General features: G+C 41.9%; 1 protein-coding gene across 2 annotated transcripts in view; it reads right to left on the bottom strand.

Moving 5' to 3' along the window:
• Window positions 1-19090, bottom strand: part of LOC115169391 (EMILIN-3-like) — a 45401-nt gene extending 26311 nt beyond the window's left edge. The window contains exons 1-2 of one of the 2 annotated variants that reach the window (XM_029724961.1): window positions 18980-19090; window positions 4182-4687 (exon numbers count right to left, since the gene is read on the bottom strand). In XM_029724961.1, the coding sequence (XP_029580821.1) occupies window positions 4182-4381 (200 nt within the window). In that variant the 5' untranslated portion in view covers window positions 4382-4687; window positions 18980-19090. Of the gene's footprint in view, window positions 1-4181; window positions 4694-18979 lie in introns of those variants that run through there. The other variant, XM_029724962.1, reaches the window with a different exon arrangement.
• Between the last annotated feature and the right edge of the window lie 6582 nt (window positions 19091-25672).

Below are 25672 nucleotides of genomic sequence, written 5' to 3'. Positions count from 1 at the left end.
GAAGAAGTTTTGAACCACAGAGTGTCTTCCTAGAGCTGGCCGCCCGGCCACACTGAGCAATCGGGAGAGAAGGGCTTTGGGCAGGAAGTTGACCGCGAAGACGATGGTCACTCTGACAGAGCACCAGAGTTTCACTGTGGAGATGGGAGAACCTTCCAGAAGGACAACCATCTCTGCAGCAGTCCACCAATCTGTCCATTATGGTAGACGGAAGCCACTCCTCAGTAAAAAGCACATGACAGCACACTTGGAGTTTGCCAAAAGGCACCTAAAGACTCTCAGACCATGCAAAACATGATTCTCTGGTCTGATGAAACCAATATTGAACTCTTTGGTCTGAATGCCATTCGTCACATCTGGAGGAAACCTGGCACCATCCCTACGATGAAGCATGGTGATGGCAGCATCATGCTGTGGGGATGTTTTTCAGTGGCAGGGACTGGGAGACCAGTTAGGATCGAAGGAAAGATGAAAGGAGCAAAGTACAGAGAGATTCTGAAAACCTGCTCCAGAGCACTTAGGACCTCAGACTGGGACTAAGGTTCACCTTCCAACAGGACAATGACCCTAAGCACACAGCCAAGACAACACAGGAGTGGCTTCAGGAGAGGTCTCTGAATGTCCTTGAGTGGCCCAGCCAGAGACAGACCTCAACCCATTCGAAAATAGCTGTGCAGTGACTCTCCCCATCCAACCTGACAGAGCTTGAGAGGATATGCAGAGAAGAATGGGAGAAACTCCCCAAATATAGGTGTGCCAAGCTTGCAGCATCATACCCAAGAAGACTCAAGGCTGTAATAGCTGCCAAAGGTGCTTCAACAAAGTACTGAGTAAAGGGTCTGAATACTTATGTAAATGTGATATTTCAGTTGTTTATTTGTTTATTTGTCACCAAAGCCCCATATACTACCCACCACTACAAGACCCTGCTAGGTAAAGTCCCCCCTTATCTCTGCTCACTGGTCACCATAGCAGCACCCACCTGTAGCACGCGCTCCAGCAGGTATATCTCTCTGGTCACCCCCAAAGCCAATTCCTCCTTTGGCCATCTCTCTTTCCAGTTCTCTGCTGCCAATGACTGGAACGAACTACAAAAATCTCTGAAACTGGAAACACTTATCTCCCTCACTAGTTTTAAGCACCAGCTGTCAGAGCAGCTCACAGATCACTGCACCTGTACATAGTCCATCTATAATTTAGCCCAAACAACTACCTCTTCCCCTACTGTATTTATTTATTTTATTTTGCTCCTTTGCACCCCATTATCTCTATTTCTACTTTGCACTTTCTTCTACTACAAATCTACCATTCCAGTGTTTTACTTGCTATATTGTATTTACTTTGCCACCATGGACTTTTTTTTTCCTTTACCTCCCTTATCTCACCTCATTTGCTCACATTGTACATAGACTTATTTTTCTACTGTATTATTGACTGTATATTTGTTTTACTCCATGTGTAACTCTGTGTTTTTGTATGTTGTCGAACTGCTTTGCTTTATCTTGGCCAGGTCGCAATTGTAAATGAGAACTTGTTCTCAACTTGCCTACCTGGTTAAATAAAGGTTAAATAAAATAAATAAATAAATAAATACATTGGCAAAAATGTCTAAAAACCTGGTTTTGCTTTGTCATTATGGGGTATTGTGTGTAGATTGATGAGGGGAAAAAACGATTGTATTTCATGAAAGTGTGTACATGTCTAGAGAATAGTGACCCATCCACTTCCCTAGATAGCATTTCCTTCACGCTAGAAATGGGTGAGGGGTGGTTATAGAGTTTCCTTCACATCAATTTAGACAAGTGCCATCTAATAATTATAAAATATTTATACAATATTTTTATTTGGACACTTTATATCCTTGAAATTTGTACTACGCAAGTAACCATTTCATTGTACCGTGTACACCTTCTGTATCCTGTGCATGAGTCAAATCAATGTAGCTTTTTTTTGATAGTGTGTGTTTAACAGACAGTAATGTGAAAAACAACATGACCTGCACCATTGTCAGATTAGGATATAGGCCAATGACTGGATAAAGTGTAGTTTTACCTGGAGTTATTCCTTATTGTAGGCTACTACTTTTACCACTCTTAGTCTTGACATGTGAACCCTTAAAGAGCTGGGTGGGGCTAAGGCTTAAAAGGGTGTGAACGATGCTGAATGGGTGTAGACAAAGAAGAGCTCTCCAGTAGGTACCAAAACATTCAAGGGCCAGAAAAATGATAGCCTCGTGTTGGCAGGCTCCTCATTCTATAACCTGTTGGGGCTAAGGGGCAGTATTTTCACGACCGGATAAAAAACGTACCTGATTTAAACTGGTTACTACTCTTGCCCAGAAACGAGAATATGCATATAATGAGTAGATTTGGATAGAAAACACTCTAACGTTTCTAAAACTGTTTGAATGGTGTCTGTGAGTATAACAGAACTCATATGGCAGGCAAAAACCTGCAGGAAGTGGCCTGTTTGACAATTTGTAGTCCTGTTGCATCTCTATCGAAATTACAGCATCTGTGCTGTTACGTGACACTTTCTAAGGCTTCCATTGGCTCTCTAAAGCGTTCAGAAAGCGGAATGACGCGTCTCCTGTCTCTGGGCAAAGTACAGCAGCAGAGTTTGTAAGTGGCCTGCCTGGGGACAGTGAGTCTGGAGATGCGCGGTCACGAGGCTTCGCCATTTTTTTCTTTCACTCTTTGAATGAATACAACGTTGTCCGGTTGGAATATTATCGCTATTTTACGAGAAAAATAGCATAAAAATTTATTTTAAACAGCGTTTGACATGCTTCTAATATTTTTTTTTATGAACGTTTATCATGAGTAATTTAGTAAATTCACCGGAAGTTTTCGGTGGGTATGCTAGTTCTGAACATCACATACTAATGTAAAAAGCAGTTTTTTGATACAAATATGAACTTGATTGAACAAAACATGCATGTATTGTATAACATAATGTCCTAGGAGTGTCATCTGATGAAGATCATCAAAGGTTAGTGCTGCATTTAGCTGTGGTTTTGGTTTTTGTGACATATATGCTTGCTTTGAAAATTGCTGTGTGATTATTTTTGGCAGGGTACTCTCCTGACATAATCTAATGTTTTGCTTTCGGTGTAAAGCCTTTTTGAAATCGGACAACGTGGTTGGATTAACGAGAGTCTTATCTTTAAAATTGTGTAAAATAGTCATATGTTTGAGAAATTGAAGTTATAGCATTTTTGAGGTATTTGTTTTTCCATGCGATTCCACTGGCTGTTGAATAGAGTGGGACGCTAACGTCCCACCTAGCCCATAGAAATTAAACAGACAGCAGTGGCTGCTGTAATTCATGGACATAATAAACATGGAAATATCTGTAGCACATACGCATGGAGCAAGTGAAAGAAACGTAATGGTTCTTTCATCAGCGTATGACTCTGTAAGACCCAGGAATCTAACTATGGGTTAGGAAGTCCTGTGGGGGGAGGGGGTTGTTTCTTTGTCCACGTGTACTTGTCTAAACATAGACAATAAAAACATTTGATCACCAAAAAATAAGGGTTTGATTGAATTGATAATTACTACACGACTAAAACAGGATCAGAAAGCAACAAGCCCTGGTACTAGTTTAGCCTTCCTAGTTCTGCCTCTAATTGAGCCCCCCCTATATATACACATACACACACAAAAAGGCATACACGCACACGCACACACGGGCACACACAGGGCTCAGAAGATCAATACCCCTGTCATCAGCTCAGCTCTCCCCACCACTGTACAATAAACCTTATAATGAGCTCTTTGTCTCCATAATGCAGCATGTCATTGTTTCTCCATAATGTTTATCCTCAGTCAGACGGTTTTAAATGTGAACCGTAGAGAAAGGCTGACAGTGTGTGTATGTTAGAGAGAGAAACCACGAGTCAATTCAGACAGTGTTATTGAAGTGATACGCTAACCATACTATTATTACCCATTCATAATGTGTTGCTCAAGTGAAAATACAGCTGAAGGTGGGTTCCCCTGTAGAATTGTAAATTGTTTTGGATAAGATCTATAAGTCCATATTTCTATTTGCAATGGAATTCCCTATTGCCATGTAAATCACTTTGAGCACTTGGAGAGGTGCTGTATGAATCCAAGTCATTACAAAGTATGCCTTGTACAGGTGAGGCTAGAGACAGTTTCAGGAGGTGCACTTACTTGTGGCGGCCCATGGGTTTGCCCGGGGTGTAGTGTGAGTTGACTCCAGACTTGTACAGGTTGTATCTGTTGCCATGGCCTCCTCCATAGAACGGGTTCCCATGGCCTGTTCCATAGAAGGTTCCTTTGGTGTCCACCAGTGACAGCAACAGTCCTAGAACAAAGGGCTGCAAAGCGGCTTGAGGCAACCTGGACCTCATTTTCTCTTCTGGGTGGCTTCCAAAATAGCACCCGTGGAAAAGCACCAAAAAGGAGGACAAAGATGAACAACTGATGGACCGATTGAGAACCAAAGGAGATGCAAAAATAATAGACAAGTTGTGTGTTAGGATCCTGGTGCCTCGAGTGTTTTTGTCTTGTCTTCAGTCAGCCCTGAGGGAAACCTGTAGACGCATACATCTGCAGAGTCCACAGCATCCTGACCCGTCCTGCACCTCTTCTCTTCTGCTTTCTTCAACACACACTCTCTCAGACAACTGCCAGCGACAGGCAGAGCAGAAGGAAAACTAGAGAAGGAGAAGGGAAGAGGGAAAGAGGGAGGGAGAGAGCACAACCAAAGGTAAAGTAACGGAGAGAGAGAGAGATAGAGATAGAGAGGATGTCTAGGAATGCCACATATCCATATACACATGCGAGTGTGTGTGTGAAAGGGTGGACGTTTCTGATTCAGCTTCTTCCGTCTTCTGTGCTCTGTGTGTGTGTGAGGGTGTGTGTGTGGAGCAGCGTGCTCTACTACTGACTATGAGGGGGCATGCTGACAGGCAGTAGCCATTTATATATCCCCTATCACTCCCCAACCCCAGCCCCAGCCACTACCCCTACCCTTAGCCCTGCCCTGAAATGCTACCCAGCCCAGACACAGGGGAACAACCCCATACTTTCTCTCAGATTCAGATAAGCTTTATTAGCATGAATGACAAGGCCACTGTTGCTAAATCAATATGACATCAACAATAACAGTAAAAAATGAATAATACAATTGGTGATTAGAGAAAGGGGAATATATATATATATATATATATATATATATATATATATATATATATATACGTATAAATAATACAATATACAGTACCAGTCCAAATTTTGGACCCACCTACTCATTCAAGGGTTTTTCTTTATTTTTCAATTTTTGTACATTGTAGAACAATAGTGAAGACATAGAAACTATGAAATAACACATATGGAATCATGTAATAACCAAATAAGTTTTAAACAAATCAAAATATATTTTATATTTGAGATTCTTCAAAGTAGCCAATCTTTGTATCAGGTTTCAACAACAGGGGCAGGCAAACGACAGGTCAAGGCAGGCAGGGGTTGATAATCCAGAGTAGTGGGGCCAAGGTACAGGACTGCAGGCAGGCTCGGAGTAAGGACAGGCAAGGGTCAAAACCAAGAGGACGAGAAAAAGAGAGACTGGGGAAAAGCAGTAGCTGAGACAAACCGCTGGTAGACTTGAACAAACAAGATGAAGTGGCACAGACAAACAGAAAACACAGGTATAAATACCCAGGGGATAATGGGGAAGATGGGCGACACCTGGAGGGGGGTGGAGACAAGCACAAGGACAGGTGAAACAGATCAGGGTGTGACACTTGATGACAGCTTTGCACACTCTTGGTATTCTTTCAACCTGCTTCATGAGGAATGCTTTTCCAACTGTCTTGTAGGAGTTCCCACATTTGCTGAGTACTTGTGGCTGCTTTTCATCCACTCTGCGGTCCAAATGATCCCAAACCATCTCAATTGGGTTGAGGTCGGGTGACTGCCTAGTTAAATAAAGGTAAAAAAATGTTTTTAAAGTCTGTGATGGATTGTGCCGCAATCTGAGGTGCAGTTAACTCTAATGAACTTATCCTCTGCAGCAGAGGTAACTCTGCATCTTCCTTTCATGTGGCGGTCCTCATGAGAGCCAGTTTCATCACAACGCTTGATGGTTTATGCGACTGCACTTTCCGCATTGACTGACATTTCTGTCTTAAAGTAATGATGGACTGTCATTTCTCTTTGCTTATTTTAGCTGTTCTTGCCATAATATGGACTTGATCTTTTACTAAATAGGGCTATCTTCTGTATACTACCTGTACCTTGTCACAACACAACTGATTGGCTCAAGCAAATTAGGAAGTAAAGAATTTCCAGAAATTCACTTTTAACATGCCACACCTGTTAATTGAAATGCATTCCAGGTGACTACCTCATGAAGCTGGTTGAGAGAATGCCAAGAGTGTGCAAAGCTGTCGTCAAGGCAAAGGGTGGCTACTTTGAAGAATATCAACTATGAAATATATTTTGATTTGTTTAACACTTTTCTTTGGTTACTACATGATTCCATATGTGTTATTTCATAGTTTTGATGTCTTCACTATTATTCTACAATGTAAAAACAGTAAACATAAAGAAAAACCCTTGAATGACTAGGTGTGTCCAAACTTTTAACTGGTACTGTATATTTTTTTATGACTATAAATAAAATAATTTAAATGATCTATTATTAATAATAATGTGATGATCTAAAAAGCATTTTGCTTTGATAAGTAAACAAAACATTAAAAAAAAGACGTATATCGGTACAGTGAGATCAAGCATTGTATACATCGAACAACATTAAATAGGTTCAATGAGATACAACGAGATTATATGTGGAACGTATCCGTGCCTGCATTTGTCAGTAGTGTGTGTATGTGTGAGTGTGCGCGTGAGCGTGTGCGTAAGGATGTGTGTGGATAAGTGTATGAGTGTATTACATGTTATTACTTGTTATTTGATTGCATGTCCATTTAAATAACATCAAATTGATCAGAAATACAGTGTAGACATTGTTCATTTTGTAAATTAAATTACTAGAGGCCCATTATCAGCAACCATCACTCCTGTGTTCCAATGGCAAGTTGTGTTAGCTAATCCAAGTTTATCATTTTAAAAGGCTAATTGATCATTAGAAAACCCTTTTGCAATTATGTTAGCACAGCTGAAAACTGTTGTTCTGATAAAGAAGCAATAAAACTGGCCTTCTTTGGACTAGTTGAATACCTGGAGCATCAGCATTTGTGAGTTCGATTACAGGCTCAAAATGGCCAGAAACAAAGAACTTTCTTCCGAAACTCGTCAGTATATTCTTGTTCTGAGAAATGAAGGCGATTACATGCGAGAAATTGCCAAGAAACGGAAGATCTCGTACAACGCTGTGTACTACACCCTTCACAGAACAGCGCAAACTGACTTTAACAAGAATCTAACCAGAGAAAGTACAAGCCTCTCCAACTATGCTCTCTTCAAACTACATCTAGCATATTGGCTATACAGTCCAGTAATACAATGTTAGGGTCATGTGAGAATCTGTGGCAACTGAATGTATTTCTTAAGTTAGTTTTGCGCATTTGATATTGCCTATATGGCGCAAAATTGCTTGGACCATGGCTGCCAAGTAAGCTGCATCACATACGCCTACAATAACATTGCAGGCCTGCGGTAGCGGGTGGGAGTCTGCTAGAAAGCCAGCAGGGTGCAGGCGGGAGCGGGATGAAGAAATATGTCACTTGCAGACCTCTACTGTGCACTAATGTAGTGAAGCCTGTAACTTTAGAGCTGTTTATTACTGTGTCAGTGTGAAAAGTAGGGAATTAGCTAGGGAAACTGACAGATCAATATCGTTACATTGACGTACTGACTAATACAACTCACATTGCACTGAAAAACATCAGAATATCAATCTTCAATCATTTGGCCGATGGTTTCATCATTTGATTCAGGCCTAGTTTGATTGAGTTAAAAGTAATAGCTAATGTAAGCCAACTTTCTCTTTCTAACAGTACATCAGCTGCTGAAATCTTGCCAAGTTCATTTACTTTTGAAACGTGACAAAACAAAGACTACAAAACATGTCCATCAAACAACTGCTGTTAGATAGTAGAAATAGCCACCTCATATCGTTATCTGACAGATAACTAGATGCTAGAGCTGACCTGGCTGTGGTACCTACTCACTAGTGTATCTTATTCATTCACCTCAGTCGAAAGGGGATGAAACATTAGCTAACAGAACGTCAGTTAAAATATCCTTCAAACACCACCAAACAGGGAAACGGATCCCAATCAAAGGTGTTATTACCTGCTCCACTAAGGCAGTTATTTATCTTCTAACCCTAACCCTGGGGGCCCAGATAACAGGATGTTTGTGCCTGACGCTGTCCACAGTCCTGGAGTGGGCCCATTTGTCCAGGCTGGCCTGCCACCCGGGCTCCCTTCAGACCCTGGCCTTTGTGCGACAACGCTTTTGGTGGCCTACTATGGTTCCTCCGACAAACCATCAAACAGGCAGAGCTTCAATACAGGACTAAGCTCGAATCCTACTACACTGGCTCTGACGCTTGTCGGATGTGGCAGGGCTTGCAAACTATCATGGATTACAAAGGGAAACCCATCCGAGACCTGCCCAGTGACGCTACCCTAACAGTCAAGCTAAATGTATTCTATGCTCGCTTCGAGGTAAGCAACACTGAACAACGCGGCAAGTGTCTTCACAATTCGCATGCCGCCCAAACAGATCCACAGATGACACAATATATATTGCACTCCACACTGCCCTGTTCCACTTGGACAAAAGGAACATCTACGTGAGAATGCTGTTCATAGACTATAGCTCAGCGTTCAACACCATAGGTCTCTGGGACTGACCACTTCCCTCTGCAACTGGATCCTGGACTTCCTGGGGGCCGTCCCCGGGTGGTGAAGACACATCCGTTACGTTGACCCTCAACACGTGGGCTCATTAGGGGTGGGTGCTTAGTCCCCTCCTGTACTCCCTGGTGACCCATGACTGTGTGGCCGCACACGACTCCATCACCATAATCAAGTTTACCAATGACACAACAGTGGTGGGCCTGATCACCAATGACGATTAAACAGCCTATAGGGAGGAGGTCAGAGACCTAGCAGTGTGATGCAGGACAACAACCTCTCCCTTAATGTGAGCAAGACAAAAGAGCTTATCGTGGACTACAGAAAACGTCCCCATTCACATCAACGGTTTGAGAACTTCAAGTTCCTAGGTATCCACATCGCTAAGGAACGATCATGTTCCAAACACACTAACACAGTTGTGAAGAGGGCAAAACAACGCTTGTTCCCCTCAGATGCCTGAAAAGATTTGGCATGGGCCTTCAGATCCTCAAAAAGTTATACAGCTGCTTCATTGAGAGCATCTTGACTGGCTGCATCACTGCCTGGTATGGCAACTGCTCGGCGTCCGCCCGCATGGCGCTACAGAGCGTAGTGTGTATGGCCGAATACATCACTGGGGTCAAACTCCCTGCCATCCAGGATCTCTATACCAGGCGGTGTAAGAGGAAGGCCCTAAAAATTGTCAAAGATTACAGCCACCCAAGTCATAGACTGTTCTCTCTGCTACCACACGACATGCGGTATCGATGCACTAAGTCTGGATCCAACAGGATCCTGAACAGCTTTTACTGCTAAATAGTTAATCAAATAGCTACCCGGACTATCTGCATTGCTGCTACTGTTTATTATATATCCTATTGCCTAGTCACTTTACCCTTACTTATATGCACATATCTACCTCAATTGCTTTGTATCCCTGCATATCAACTCGGTACTGTTAATCTACACCTGTTGTTTATGAAGCATGTGACAAGATTTTAATTTAATTTTAATAGTATTTTTATTTAAAGAAATTATGACGTGGTGTGCCCAGTGTGTAGCCTCCACAGTTGGGAGCAACTAGCTGTCTGTAACTCACTAAATAATTTTTCACGTCTCTGATGATTCTGAGATCGTAGATCGAAAGTACAATGCATTCGGAAAGTATTCAGACCCTTTCATTTTTCCACATTTTGTTACGTTACAGCCTTATCTAAAATTGATTAAATACATTTTCCCTCATCAAGCTACACACAAAACCCCATAATGGCAAAGCAAAACAGGTTTTTAGAGATGTTTGCAAATGTATTAAACAGAAAACAGAAATTCCGTATTTACATAAGTATTCAGACCCTTTGCTAAGAGACTCAAAATTTTGCTCAGTTGCATCCTGTTTCCCATGATCATCCTTGAGATGTTTCTACAACTTGATTGGAGTCCACCTGTGGAAAATTCAATTGATTGGACATGATTTGGAAAGGCACACACCTGTCTATATAAGGTCCTACAGCAAAAACCAAGCCATGAAGTCAAAGGAATTGTCCGTAGAGCTCCGAGACAGGATTGTTTCGAGGCACAGATCTGGGGAAGGGTACCAAAACATTTCTGCACCATTGAAGGTCCCCAAGAGCACAGTGGCCTCCATCATTCTTAAATGGTAAGAGTTTGGGACCACCAAGACTCGTGCTAGAACTGGCCACCCGGCCACACTGAGCAAGCGGGGGAGAAGTGCCTTGGCCAGGGACTTGACCAAGAACCCGATGATCACTCTGACAGAGATCTAGAGTTCCTCTGTGGAGATGGGAGAACCTTCCAGAAGGACAACTATCTCTGCAGCACTCCACCAATCTGGCCTTTATGGTAGAATGGCCAGACTGAAGCCACTCCTCAGTAAAAGGCACATGACAGCCCGCTTGGATTTTGCCAAACGGCACCTAAAGACTCTCAGACCATGAGAAACAAGATTCTCTGGTCTGATGAAACAAAGATTGAACTCTTTAGCCAGTTGTCATGTCTGGAGGTAACTTGGCACCATCCCTACAGTGAAGCATGGTGGTGGCAGCATCATGCTGTGGGGATGTTTTTCAGCGGCAGGGACTGGGAGACTAGTCAGGATCAAGGGAAAGATGAAAGGAGCAAAGTACAGAGAGATCCTTGATGAAAACCTGCTCCAGAGCGCTTAGGACCTCAGACTGGGGCGAAGTTTCCCCTTCCACCAGGACAACGACCCTAAGCACACAGCCAAGACAACGCAATAGTAGCTTCGGGACATGTCTCTGAATGTCCTTGAGTGGCCCAGCCAGAGCCCGGACTTGAACCCTATCGAACATTTCAACTTAAATCAAATTTGATTGGTCACATGCACATGGTTAGCAGAAGTTATTGCGAGTGTAGCGAAATGCTTGTGCTTCTATTTCTGACAGTGCAGCAATATCTAACATGTAATCTAAAAATTCCACAACAACTACCTAATACACACAAATCTAAGTAAATGAATGGAATATGAATATATAGGCAAGATGCAATCTCTAGAGAGACCTGAAAATAGCTCTGCAGTGACACTCCCCATCCACCCTGCCAGAGTTTGAGAGAATTTGCAGAGAAGAATGTGAGAAATTTCCCAAATACATGTGTGCAAAGCTTGTAGCATAATTCCCAAGAAGACTTGAGTCTGTAATCACTGCCAAAGGTGCTTCAACAAAGTACTGAGTAAAGGGTCTGAATACTTATGTATAAGTGATAGTTCAGGTTTTTTTTATACACTTGCAAAAAAATTATAAAAACGTGTTTTTGCTTTGTCATTATGGGGTATTGTAGATAAAATAATAGAGTAATATATTTGTGAATGTGTTCTGTATCAGAGCTTTCTACTAAATGGGGGCTCTATTCTTTAATCATTGCAGTTGTGCATATGGGGTGATTTGGACTCTCAGGTATTTGATGGACATTTTTATAATATTTCCTTCAGCTATGTTGAGTCATCTAATTGGTAAATTGTTATAAAAAATGACATAAAGAGAAACAAATAACCTGTGACATGAATCACCATAGTAATAAACAAGGCATCCGTTTTGTCTTGCTTTGTTGTGTCTTCTCTTTGTTAAATATGGTGCTTAGATTCCTGAAAAGCACCCTATCTCGCCAAAGAGTTTTCATACTGTACATCCAAGAGAACTGAGGAGAGAAAAAAACAAAATGATTATATCCATGTATTGCCTTCTACTGTTTTGTTAATGTGAAGATGTGAAATGCTTTCCAGACTTAAGACTTCTCAGCCGAGAGAACTCCCTGAGCCCAACTGTCAGCTATGGTCCCACAATACAGTAAGCTATGTGACCCACACTGTAGTCCTTTGCTGATAGAACCACCAGAGACTGACTTAATGAAAGCACTTTAACGAAACAGCATCCCACTCAGTTAGTTTCATTACTTTAACCCTGCTGTGACCCATCACTGGCTCTTTCTAAGTCACTTTTACTGGACATTATCTTATTAGATGCAGCCATAAAGCTACTAGAGAGAGAGAGAGAGAGAGAGAGAGAGAGCGAGAGAGCGAGAGAGAGAGAGAGAGAGAGAGCGAGAGAGCGAGAGAGAGAGAGAGAGAGAGAGAGAGAGAGAGAGAGAGAGAGAGAGAGAGAGAGAGAGAGAGAGAGAGAGAGAGAGAGAGAGAGAGAGAGTTAGTTTAGATTCCTGGGTTGTGACATCAGCCACTTATCCCAGAGTTAAGACACCTGATCCATTCTCACTGTAGTGACCCAGGAAATTACCCGCTCTCTATAGAGGGAAATGAAAAAGGAAGCATTTATTTCAGTTATTGTGGATTTCATATGCATGTGGATTTCTCTCGTTTAGCAGCTGCTGCCAGAGGAAAGCAATTGGCCTGGGTCACGTGTGTACACAATCAGCTCTATTAGATGGACACACAGTATGTTGAGTTACCTTCGCCATGCTTTGCCAATGGACATGGGCCATTGATGCCTCATGGTGTGTGAGGGAAGAGAAGGAGGGTGTTTGTTCTTGCGTTCATACTGTATGTGTGTGTGCACATGTGATTGTTAGTTTTCAGGTAGCCTAAAGTTATTTTTCATTCATCTTGTATCAACGACCACAATAAATGCATTAAGGATCGGTGTCCCGAAATCAGGACGGTTGTTGCTCAATATGCGATAATGTGAATAGAATGACGTTGTAAACAAAAGCCAACTTTCCGGGACATGGACATGTCTTATATGGGCAGAAAGCTTAAATTATTGTTAATCTAATTGCAGATTCCAATTTACAGTAGGTATTACAGCAAAAAAATGCCATGCTATTGTTTGAGGATAGTGCACAACAACAAAACATTTTTATCATGGCAACTGGTATGATACATTCACCTCTGAAGGTAAATAATTTACTTATATTCAGTAATCTTGCTCTGATATGTCATCCTGAGGGTCCCAGAGATAAAATGTAGCATAGAGTTGTTTAATAAAATCAATTTTTATATCCTAACATGATCCATGTTGTATTTCTCATGAATTCCATCACATTCAACTTGCAACAAAACAATCGATGTAATATAAACACTAAACCTTGTTCCCCCCAGTCAAGTTTGGTTTCTGTGCAATCCTTAGACACTAGAAGGCAACCAAAATTTGCTGCATCATTCTACATTATGTACTGGCTACACAACACCTCTTTTAGCCCACGAAGGACAGAAATCATTACGCACCAATGAGACGGGAGGCGTTCACTTTATTGACTGTATCTTGGTCCAATGACTACCTATCATTTTGAAACATAGCTAGCTAGATAGCCAAAAGAGCTTTGCATGAGTATGTGATGGTCCTTTGTATAAGTAAAAGCCATTGTACTAAGCCCGCACACAACAAGATTAATTGTCTATTGAAAATCGAGAGAAAGACGAAGAGCTTGCATTACGCACAGCTTGATCAGTAATACAACGTTTTCTGCAAATGTAAGAAGTATAACATGTCTACTAAGAGTATAAACGCTAAATCGAACTTCAAGTACATTTGAATGAGATTAATGCAGAAATTGAGAGTGACATGAGGAGTTCTGCTCACAAGGAAGGAGAAGATTGTAACGTGACTTTTTCAGATCAGTAAGTAAAATATGTTTTTGCTTCTCTTGCTAATCCAGTTGTTTACATGATTGCATATTAATTTAAGATATTTGTCTTTCATTTCTATATATGTATATATAATATATAGACCTGAGGCATACAATATATTAGTATAGTCTATTCGGCTTATTCCCTATTGATCCACATATTTCATTATAGTGATTGTGTTCCCCATACTCTATATATATAATATTTAAGTGTTGTGGATTTGATGTATTGATGCAGTGCTCACCCCCTGCTAAAATAAAGGTTCAATAAAAATAAGTAATAGTAATATATATTTTTTTATTCTCAATAGTGGCTGTGGGAGACAACTTCAAAAACACCACATTTAAGTCCTCCATCCCCCACTCATTCTTATGTAGGAACTGGGTTCTACAGTTTGACCCCACCGCAGTCTCTGGCTCCACAACCACCCCGCCCAGCCATCTAGATGTGTGAAGGTTAATGTCTTTTCTGTAGGGAAGCTAATTATACATCATATATGAGATTCCTGGGAGTGTGTAAACTTATATTTTTATTACCATAGCATTTTGTTCTCTATACTGTAGTTATGTACAGACATGCTCAAATTTGTTGGTACCCTTACAGCTCATTGAAATAATGCTTCATTCCTCCTGAAAAGTGATGAAATTAAAAGCTATTTTATAATGTATACTTGCATGCCTTTGGTCATAGAATAAAGTAAAGAAGCTGTGAAAAGAGATGAATTATTGCTTATTCTACAAAGAGATTCTAAAATGGCATGCACACATGTTGGTACCCCTTAGAAAATATAATAAATACTTGGATTATAGTGATATTTCAAACTAATTAGTTTATTTAATTAGTATCACACGTCTTCAATCTTGTAATCAGTCATTCAGCCTATTTAAATGGAGTAAAGTAGTCACTGTGCTGTTTGGTATCATTGTGTGCACAACACTGAACATGGACCAGAGAAAGCAAAGGAGAGATTTGTCTGAGGAGATCAGGAAGAAAATAATAGACAAGCATGGTAAAGGTAAAGGCTACAAGACCAACTCCAAGCAGCTTGATGTTCCTGTGACAAAAGTTGCAAGAATTATTAAGAAGTTTAAGGCCCATGGAACTGTAGCTAACCTTCCTTGGCGCGGCCACAAGAGGAACATCGACCCCACATTGAACAGAAGGATAGTGCAAATGGTAGAAAAAGAACCCAGGATAACTGCCAAAGAGATACAAGCTGAACTCCAAGGTGAAGGTATGTCAGTTTCTGATCGCATCATTGGTCGCTTTTTGAGCGAACGTGGGCTCCATGGAAGAAGACCCAGGAGGACTCCACTTTCGAAAGAAAAACATAAAAAGCCAGACTGGAATTTGCAAAAATGCATATTGACAATCCTTCTGGGAGAATGTCCTTTGGACAGATGAGTCAAAAGTGGAGCTTTCTGGCAAGTCACATCAGCTCTATGTTCACAGACGAAAAAATACCTACAGTGAAATATGGAGGAGGCTCGGTTATGTTTTGGGGCTGCTTTGCTGCGCCTGGCACAGGGTGCCTTGAATCTGTGCAGGGCACAATGAAATCTCAAGACTATCAAGGCATTCTGGAGCAAAACGTACTGTCCAGTGTCAGAAAGCTCTGTCTCAGTCTCAGGTCATGTGTCCTCCAACAGGATAATGACCCAAAACACACAGCTAAAAGCACCCAAGAATGGATTAGAACAAAACATTGGACTATTCTGAAGTGGCCTTCTATGAGTCCCGATCTGAATCCTATCGAACATCTATGGAAAGAGCTGAAACTTGCAGTCTGGAGAAGGCGCCCATCAAACCTGAGACAGCTGGAGCAGTTTGCTCAGGAAGAGTGGGCCAAACTACCTATTAACAGGTGCAGAAGGTACCCTGAGACAGCTGGAGCAGTTAGCTCAGGAAGAGTGGGCCAAACTACCTGTTAACAGGTGCAGAAGGTACCCTGAGACAGCTGGAGCAGTTTGCTCAGGAAGAGTGGGCCAAACTACCTGTTAACAGGTGCAGAAGTCTCATTGAGAGCTGCAGAAAATGGTTGATTGCAGTGATTGCCTCTAAAGGTTGTGCAACAAAATATTAGGTTAAGGGTCCCATAATTTTTGTCCATGCCATTTATTTGTTTTATTATTTATGTTATGGGTTATGTTGAATAAAAAATCTAAAGCAAAGTATGATTTCTATTAAATATGGAATAAACAATGGTGGATGCCAATTACTTTTGTCAGTTTCAAGATATTTCAGAGAAAATTGTGCATTCTTTGTTTTTTATGAAGGGGTACCAACAAATTTGAGCATGTCTGTACTTGAAAATGTATCAATGGAACAATTCAGCCACTTGGGTACATGTGGGCATACTCGTGAAGGACACCTGGGAGACTTGACACACAATATTATGTAGGCATGTCATTCTTCAATGGATCAGTCTGAAACTTTGCACACACACTGCTTCCATCTTGTGGACAACATCTAAATTATACCTAGAATCCTAGGTCACTGTATAGCCTTTCTCTTGCATTTCAAAGATGAAATTAGAAAAGGCATGTTTTTTTGTTTGTTTTATCTTTTACCAGATCTAATGTGTTATATTCTACATTAATTTCACATTTCCACAAACTTCAAAGTGTTTTCTTTCAAATCGTATCAAGAATAGTCATATCCTTGCTTCAGGTCCTGAGCTACAGGCATTTAGATTTGGGTATGTCATTTTAGGCGGGAATTGAAAAGAAGGGTCCCTCACTCACTTATACTATAAACCCTGGCCGTTAACATCTGACACACACTCACACAATGGACAGCGATAAATTAACCCCCGATATACACACGACTGGTAGTAGAGGCTCACTGGTGATCTCCACAGAGAGAGGGGAAATACATGGTAATGGCTGGTTGGTGAGCGGTGGGTTAGTGGGCTTTCACATGGAGTGGAGAAGAAGCACCTTGAGTCTAAAGTCAAGTCTAAACTTCCATTGTCCCCCATGAGTAGAGCACATTGTTACAGATCCATTTAAAAAAATGGCATTAAGTATTTTCCCCCATACACAAGTGCATGTGTGAGTGTGTGTCATACAGTATGCAAACTCACAGAGGACCTATCACCCCTATAGACTACCCCTATAACCACCCTGAGATATAGGGACAAAGACGCTTAATTCGGGTCACAGGTTGGCTCCCCGTGATTAAATCAGCTACTGTATCTTGTCTCACATTAAGACCAGAAGTATGAACTCATAAAGAAATAGGTGTGGGAATGGAAGAACATTTCACTATACAGTATATAGTCCCAATACCCAATACTCACGTTTTCTTCTCCTCTTTTGTTAGTTCAACCTACACATTCCCTCGTGTGGTTCTAGAGTCCCTCTGTCAGGTATGTATGACTACTCACCCTCTCAGGTTTGGGGTAGAAGGTGAGGAGGGAATAGTGGTGAGGGGGCACAGGAGAAGGGTGAGGACATTGTTACAGAGGGGTGAGGTGAGACAGAGGCACCCAGTTGTAACCAAGGGGGAAGAAGCAAAGAATGACAAGAGTTCTAGTGTGAGCTCCAGAATGTCAGAGATATCCCCAGATTCCAGTCTGTCACTCCCTTCCTCCCTCTCTCTCACTATCTCTCTCTGAAGTGTGTATGTATGCTACACCAGAGGCATCTGGTTTTAAAGAACTGTTGTGAAGAGTCTCTGTTAATAGCTGAAGAGATCTTGGTAGCACCATGCAGTAGCTTTCCATCCTTAGATTACTTCACATTTAATCTTTCCCACCTGTGCATGTGATTGTGTTAGTAGAACTGACATCACTTTGCTTGGATTTGGGATACTGTCCAGGTTGTTCCATGTCAGACGGCCTCATGGCAGGCACACACACACACACACACACACACACACACACACACACACACACACACACACACACACACACACACACACACACACACACACACACACACACACACAGGAGGGACTTTGTTACATTTTGTAAATCAACACAATGTCCTCTTCGGAGAGAACTTATAGGTTGATTAGATTTTATTAGATTTATTATTAGATTACATTTAGTAATGTATTCACTTTTTTTGTCAGAACTTTCAGATTCATTATACACTGTAAACCCCAGGCATTTTTAACTCAAATACAACTAGTATTTATTCAGAACTAAATGAGAAGTCTGTTTCAGTAATGGGTGCAAAAACATCTATCTATCTATGTATATGATAAATATAATTGTGTAGCATAAAACGATGAGTCAATCACTCAATGTAAATGCAAAAACACTGATATTAAAAACATATTTTTTTTAAAATCAACTTAAAAAAAAATGTTGATGACTTTTCCATGTAGTTTTATTTTTATTTTCAGTTCAGTTTCACTGACTTTGAGTTGAACTTACTTGAAATATTTGAGTTAAAAATGCCTTGGGGTTTAAAGTGTAGTTTAAATACCGAACAAAAGGATATGGGGATTTCCAGGTCAGTCTATGCAACACTGGTGGCATTGTAAACAAAGAAAGGTACACATAACCATTTGTACAAAAATAAAAGCCCTTTCCAAAAATCTAAATGGACGGCTCTAAATTAAATTACATCTAAATGGGCCAATAGATGAAATAAGTCCCGGTCACTTTTTAATTTAACATGTCTAAATAGATTGAATGCATATATGAGGTCTGAATAACAAGGAATTGATCAATAGATGTATGTTGTTTTGCGAAGCTGTACTTGTCGGGAGAGTTATTCTATGTAATCCATATGATTTATGGATCAAACCATACGAGGCATGAGCTCATTCCAGCTTGCATGACATCCCTGGTCTGCCATTGTGGTTTGGAAAAATATGAGATTAGATTAGATTTTAGACACACACACACTTCCACACTCACACAGAGACACAGAGACACGTACAGCCCTTCTCTCTCCGGGGGTACGATAGTCTACTCAGCATCTGGCTTTGATTACCAGACCACCACCACCCTCCCCAACCGCAAAACATTCACACACAGCCATCATCTCATCCATATTCCATACCTCATTATACAGCTCCCCAGTGTGCTGAAACACCCAAGCAATGTCTCCTATTATCCAAGGACAGAGCCAAGCTATGTACCTCTATCCCCTCGCCATGCTGGGCAAAGAGCTGGCTGTAAGCTATCGGACCAAAACGACTGTGTGTGTGTGTGTGTGTGTGTGTGTGTGTGTGTGTGTAAGGAAGTGTGCGTGTTTGTGTGTGAGTGTGTAGGATTGGGAGCCTGTATTTTAACCCTAAAAGTGCCAACCTACTGTACTTTGTCTTAAAAGCGCCACAGGGATTATTTTTTACCCCAAATTGGTAGTGATTTGTAAGACCTTTCCTTTAATTCCGTTTTTGTAAAACAAGTTATTGGTTTTATTTTCCCCAAATAAACATATATTAGAACATTTTCACACATTTATAGCCACATTTTATTATTAGAAATAGAAGTTTTGAGCTTTTTTTAAATGTTTTTAACAGTTATTTAGATACATTTCATCCATAGAAACTTGTCATGAAAATGTTTTTGTTATTCAATCAAAGTGTTGTGTTGCTGTGATACTCAGAGGTTGAGAAATTGGCGATTGAGCTAATCTGACGTACTGGTACAACCTAAGATAGCCACCGATAAGGGCATTAAAGGCAACATGGGAGCCGGTGCCGTCACACTTTTAGCTATAACTTTGAAATCAACTCAGTTCCAAGTGCATCTAAAAGATGAGACCCATAAACTGCTGGATTTACTTCAAAATTCTCGTAGCGTGGCAGACTACACTGTTGAGTTTCACACGCTGGCCGCCGAGAGTGCCTGGAATCTGGAGTCCCTTTTTGATACCTTCCTTCACGACTATCTGAGGAGATAAAGGATGAGCTAGCCGCTCGGGAATTGCTGGTGGACCTCGATTCCCTCATTGCCCTCACCATTAAAATTGATGGGCGGCTAAGGGAACGCAGGAGTGAGAGGAGGTCTGGCCTGGGTCACACTTGTTCATCCGCAGTGGCTCGCTCTTCTTCAAACGAATCCGGAAGTCCCCGAAGGCAATTTTTCCGAGAGAATCCGAAGCCACCCGAGCTCCCTCGAGAATCATCAGTGACAGGTGAGTCAGATACTCCGGAACCTATGCAACTGGGCAGAGCTAGATTATCGCCTAAGGAACGTTCACATAGGCTGAGTTCGAACAGCTGTATGTTCTGTGGGGCTGCAGGACATTATAGCCATATGCCCAGTTAACAGACCTATCTCTATAGTAGGCACAAGTACTCTGGTGAGCCAGACTGGGAATCTTCTTAATCCCATTAACCTGTTGGGGCTAAGGGGCAGTATTTTCACGGCCGGATAAAAACGTACCCGATTTAAACTGGTTACTACTCTTGCCCAGAAACGAGAATATGCATATAATTAGTAGATTTGGATAGAAAACACTCTAAAGTTTCTAAAACTGTTTGAATGGTGTCTGTGATGATAACAGAACTCATATGGCAAGCCAAAACCTGAGAAGATTCCATACAGGAAGTGCCCTGTCTGACAATTTGTTGTCCTTCTGTTGCATCTCTATCGAAAATACAGCATCTGTGCTGTAACGTGACACTTTCTATGGCTTCCATTGGCTCTCTAAAGCCGCCAGAAAGTGGAATGGGGTGTCTGCTGTCTCTGGGCAAAGTACAGCAGCAGAGTTTGTAAGTGGTCAGCCTGGGGACAGTGAGACTGAGAGGCGCATTCATGAGACTTCTCAATTTTTTTTCTTTCAGCCTTTGAATGAATACAACGTTGCCCGGTTGGAATATTATCGCTATTTTATAAGAAAAATTGCATAAAAATTTATTTTAAACAGCGTTTGACATGCTTCTAAGTACGGTAATGGAATATTTAGAATTTTTTTGTCACGAAATGAGCTCGCGCGTTACCCTTCGGATGGTGACCTGAACACACGAACAAAACAAAGGTATTTGGATATAACTATGGATTATTTGGAACCAAAACAACATTTGTTGTTGAAGTAGAAGCCCTGGGAGTGAATTCTGATGAAGAACAGCAAAGGTAATCCAATTTTTCTAATAGTAATTCTGAGTTTAGTGAGCCCCAAACTTGGTGCGTGTCAAATTAGCTAGCCTGTGATGGCCGAGCTATGTACTCAGAATATTGCAAAATGTGCTTTTGCCAAAAAGCTATTTTAAAATCTGACATAGCATTTGCATAAAGGAGTTCTGTATCTATAATACTTAAAATAATTGTTATCTATTTTGTCAACGTTTATCATGAGTAATTTAGTAAATTCACCGGAAGTTTGTGGAGGGTATGCTAGTTCTGAACATCACATGCTAATTTAAAAAGTTGTTTTTTTATATAAATATGAACTTGATTGAACAAAACATGCATCTATTGTATAACATAATGTCCTAGGAGTGTCATCTGATGAAAATCATCAAAGGTTAGTGCTGCATTTAGCTGTGGTTTTGGTTTTTGTGACATATATGCTTGCTTTGAAAATGGGTGTCTGATTATTTTTGGCAGTGTACTCTCCTGACATAATCTAATGTTTTGCTTTCGCAGTAAAGCCTCAAACCTTCCCGTGTAGTTCTGGGCTATTCCTCACCGTTCTCATGATCATTGCAACTCCACGAGGTGAGATCTGGCATGGAGCCCCAGGCCGAGGGAAATTGGTTTTTTTAAAATAAAATTCTAATCAAGACATGGGTTGAGTAAATTATGTTCATCTTGAACAAATACAAATGTAGCACTATTGATGTTTATTGCTTTGAACTGAACAAATTGGAAGGACACATTTTACATACAGTATTTTATGGAAATGATAAATGAGCCCCACTGGACACAAATTAAGGCCAGTCTACACATCACATGAGTGACAGAGTTTTACTGTGTGTGTGTTGCAAATGTATTTCTTGCAGTTGATGCATGTGTACTGTGTCTTCCTGTCCTTTTTGGGTCCACACACATGGCAGCGCTTCTTCTTGTGCTACCCAGATGCAATCTAGAATGACGAAAACACTCATATATAGTTAAAACAGGCCAAGGTAGGAGAGTCAGACACACACACGCAACAACATCACTCAGACTTACTTTCCGGTATTGGTTTTGTTGGTTCTGTGGGTCGGGCGGTTGAGGCACCAGCATCCTCCTCTTGAATCTTCCTCACGATGGCTGCAGAAGCTGGGGTCCTTGGGATATGTTGCCTCCTCTGGATTTGAGATTTTACCAATGCCTTGCCCAGCTCCTCTAGAATGAGCTGTCTTGTCTGGAGCTTCCCTCTGTTCCAATCTGGGTTCAACGACATCCAGATGACAAACGTGTTGTACTCCAAGATGTACAATATGTTGAAGAATATCACAAGTGGCCAGAGTAGGGTCCTTCTTTTGCAACTGTAGCCAGTCACCAGCTTGTCTAAATTGTCCACCCTTCCTTTTGTGGCATTCTAATCCATGATGATTTCTGTTTTTTCATGTTCCTGGCCACAGATTCTCCCATCCCTATGCAGCATACTCATGAGTACCACATTTTTGCCTTCCTTTGGTTCGTAGAACACAATGTAGGTGTCGGCCCTGAACACAAACTCAGGAATTTATATGCCTGTTCCGTGTATTAAACAGCTGAGGTGGGAGCTCTGGCTTGTTTTTCTTACTGTTCCTACCATAGTCAACTTCCTCTTGAGGAGCTTCTGTCCCAGCTTGTGCGAAGTAAAAAAGTTATCGCATGTGATGTTGTGGCCACGGAGTCCCTGTGTCACATCCAGGACAACCCGCATCCCTTGGTTCATCTCAGGGGCTCCTCCATCTGGCTTCTCTGTATACACTTGCAAGTTCAACGCATATGATGAAACAGCATCACAGGCAGCCCAGATCTTGATTTCATATTTTGCGGGTTTAGACGGTATATGCTACCTGAAGGGGCAGCGGCCTCCTTAATGGCATAAGCTGCTCATCAACAGTAACGTTGGGCCCAGGGTTGTAAAACAGGGGAAGTAAGTCCACCCGCTTGTCCCACACAGACCTGATTGCAGCTAGCTTATCTCTCTGCCGCCGAGCTGGTCCGGTGTCTAGGTTATCGGACCAGCTCCAGTCAGTATCTGGTGTGGCCAACAGCTGCATTCAGTACTGCAGTGTATCTCCTCCTCATGGACTGCACCAGATTTGCCAGTTCTTGCTGTGAGATGTTACCCCACTCTTCCACCAAGGCACCTGCAAGTTCCCGGATATTACTGGGGGGAATGGCCCTAGCACTCACCCTCCGATTCAACAGGTCCCAGACGTGCTCAATGTGATTGAGATGCGGGTTCTTCGCTGGCATGGCAGAACACTGACATTCCTGTCTTGCAGGAAATCACGCACAGAACGAGCAGTATGGCTGGTGGCATTGCCATGTTGGAGGGTCATGTCAGGATGAGCCTGCAGGAAGGGTATCACATGAGGGAGGAGGATGTCTTCCCTGTAATGCACAGCGTTGAGATTGCCTGCAATGACAACAAGCTCAGTCCGATGATGCTGTGACACACCACCCCAGACCATGACGGACCCTCCATCTCCAAATTGATCCCGCTCCAGAGTACAGGCCTCGGTGTAACGCTCATTCCTTTGACGATAAATGCGAATCTGACCATCACCCCTCAATGAAAGAGCAGTTTTTGCCAGTTCTGTCTGGTTCAGCGACGGTGGGTTTGTGCCCATAGGCGAGATTGTTGCCAGTTATGTCTGGTGAGGACCTGCCTTACAACAGGCCTACAAGCCCTCAGTCCAGCCTCTCTCAGCCTATTGCGGACAGTCTGAGCACTGATGGAGGGATTGTGCATTCCTGGTGTAACTTGGGCTGTTGTTGTTGCCATCCTGTACCTGTCCCGCAGGTGTGATGTTCGGATGTACTGATCCGGTGCAGGTGTTGTTACACATGGTCTGCCACTGCGAGGACGATCTGCTGTCCTTCCTGTCTCCCTGTAGCGCTGTCTTAGGCGTCTCACAGCACAGACATTGCAATTTATTGCCCTGGCCACATCTGCAGTCCTCATGCCTCCTTCCAGCATGCCTAAGGCACGTTCACGCAGATGAGCCGGGAACCTGGGCATCTTTCATTTTGTGTTTTTTAAAGTCAGTAGAAAGGCCTCTTTAGTGTCCTAAGTTTTCATAACCGTGGCCTTAATTGCCTACCGTCTGTAAGCTGTTAATGTCTTAATGACTGTTTCACAGGTGAATGTTCATTAATTGTTTATGGTTCATTGAACAACCATGGGAAACAGTGTTTAAACCCTTTACAATGAAGATCTGTGATTTTTACGAATTATCTTTGAAAGACAGGGTCCTGAAAAAGGGATGTTTCTTTTTTTTGCTGAGTTTAGATTTATTAGACTTTTTTAAATGTAGATGTTCCAAAGGCACGCATAAGAGGCTTGTATGTGGCTTGTATGCGGCTTGTATGCGTGGAGGACTGGAGTTTCTAAACGTGTTTATGTTAACTAACGGAATTACCGTGAGACCAGCAGTCTTTTGCATGACAAAATGTCATGACCGCCACATTCCTAGAGGTGGCCCAAAGTCATAAGACACTTTATGTTGGTGTTTCTTTTATTCTGGCTGTTACCTCTATGTTACATTTGATGCTTTTATCACAAAGTGGACTATTTAGTCAACATATTCAGCTAAACCGCTAACCACTATTAAACAAAAGATGGTTTATTTTTAATTCCTCCAAATGAACACAGAATTTATCGTAAATTGTGTATGTGTGTTTTGGGGGGTGATGCTGGGAAATACTTGCTTGACAAAGTCTTAAATTTCAGCAGGATAAAAAAAGAGTTTCAAACTGATGCAAATTTGTTGTTGGCACTTTTAGGGTTAATTGTTGTGTTCATGTATCCTAATTGTTCTGTTTGTGTTAGCTTGGAAATGCACTGGACTCCTGCTGGACTCTTGCTGTGTGTGTGTATGAGTGCGTGTGTATATTTGAGGATGGCTCCTCTCTTCTCACAGTCAACAATCAGTCAGAGAGGAGGGAAGTGAAGCTTAGTGCCCTAAACCAGGAACAGGTGACCATCTAGTTACTGTTTATTTATCCAGGTGAGTCCCAATGAGTCCCTTTAGCTATCTGTTTCCCTTAACTGATTTGCGATATACAGAAGCAAGGTGGTGGTCGAATGATAAGAAGCAGCATGTGAGTCTGTGAGGTCTCTGACAGATGAGTGCAAATCAGTTTTGAGAGCATTTGACTTTACCATGGCCTAGAAAGACAGGTTTACTTGCTTGACAAAGTCCTAAAATTTCAGTAGGATAAAAAAAAGGATTTCAAACTGATGATATTTTTTATGTTGCTGCTTTTAGGGTTAACTGCTGAGTTCCTGTATCCTAATTGTTCTGTTTGTGTTTGCTTGGGAATGTACTGGACTCTTGCTGGTGTGTGTGTGCGTGTGTGTGTGTCTGTGTGTGTGTGTGTGTGTGCGTGCCTGCCTGCCTGCCTGCCTGCGTGTGTGCGCGCGTGCGTGGGTGCGTGCGTAGAGCGGGGCCGGGGAGAAGTGGTGTGATGAAAATATGAAGTGTGTTGAGATGAACTTGCTCTTACAATGGGCCCCTTGTTTTCCAGACCAATGTGTTCTCAGTTGTACAGCAATTAAAGAGCAGTTTACTGGCCAGGACTGGTCCTGTTCCACATTCCACCACTGATGCAATCCTCCTCCTGCACTGGGCCTGGAGCTGTGACTGATGGTTATGTT

This window comes from Salmo trutta, chromosome 31 (assembly GCF_901001165.1).
Source record: "Salmo trutta chromosome 31, fSalTru1.1, whole genome shotgun sequence".
In the NCBI taxonomy this organism is placed as follows: domain Eukaryota; kingdom Metazoa; phylum Chordata; class Actinopteri; order Salmoniformes; family Salmonidae; genus Salmo; species Salmo trutta.
The sequence above is the reverse complement of the archived record's forward strand: the minus strand, read 5'-3'. Positions and strand labels throughout refer to the sequence as shown.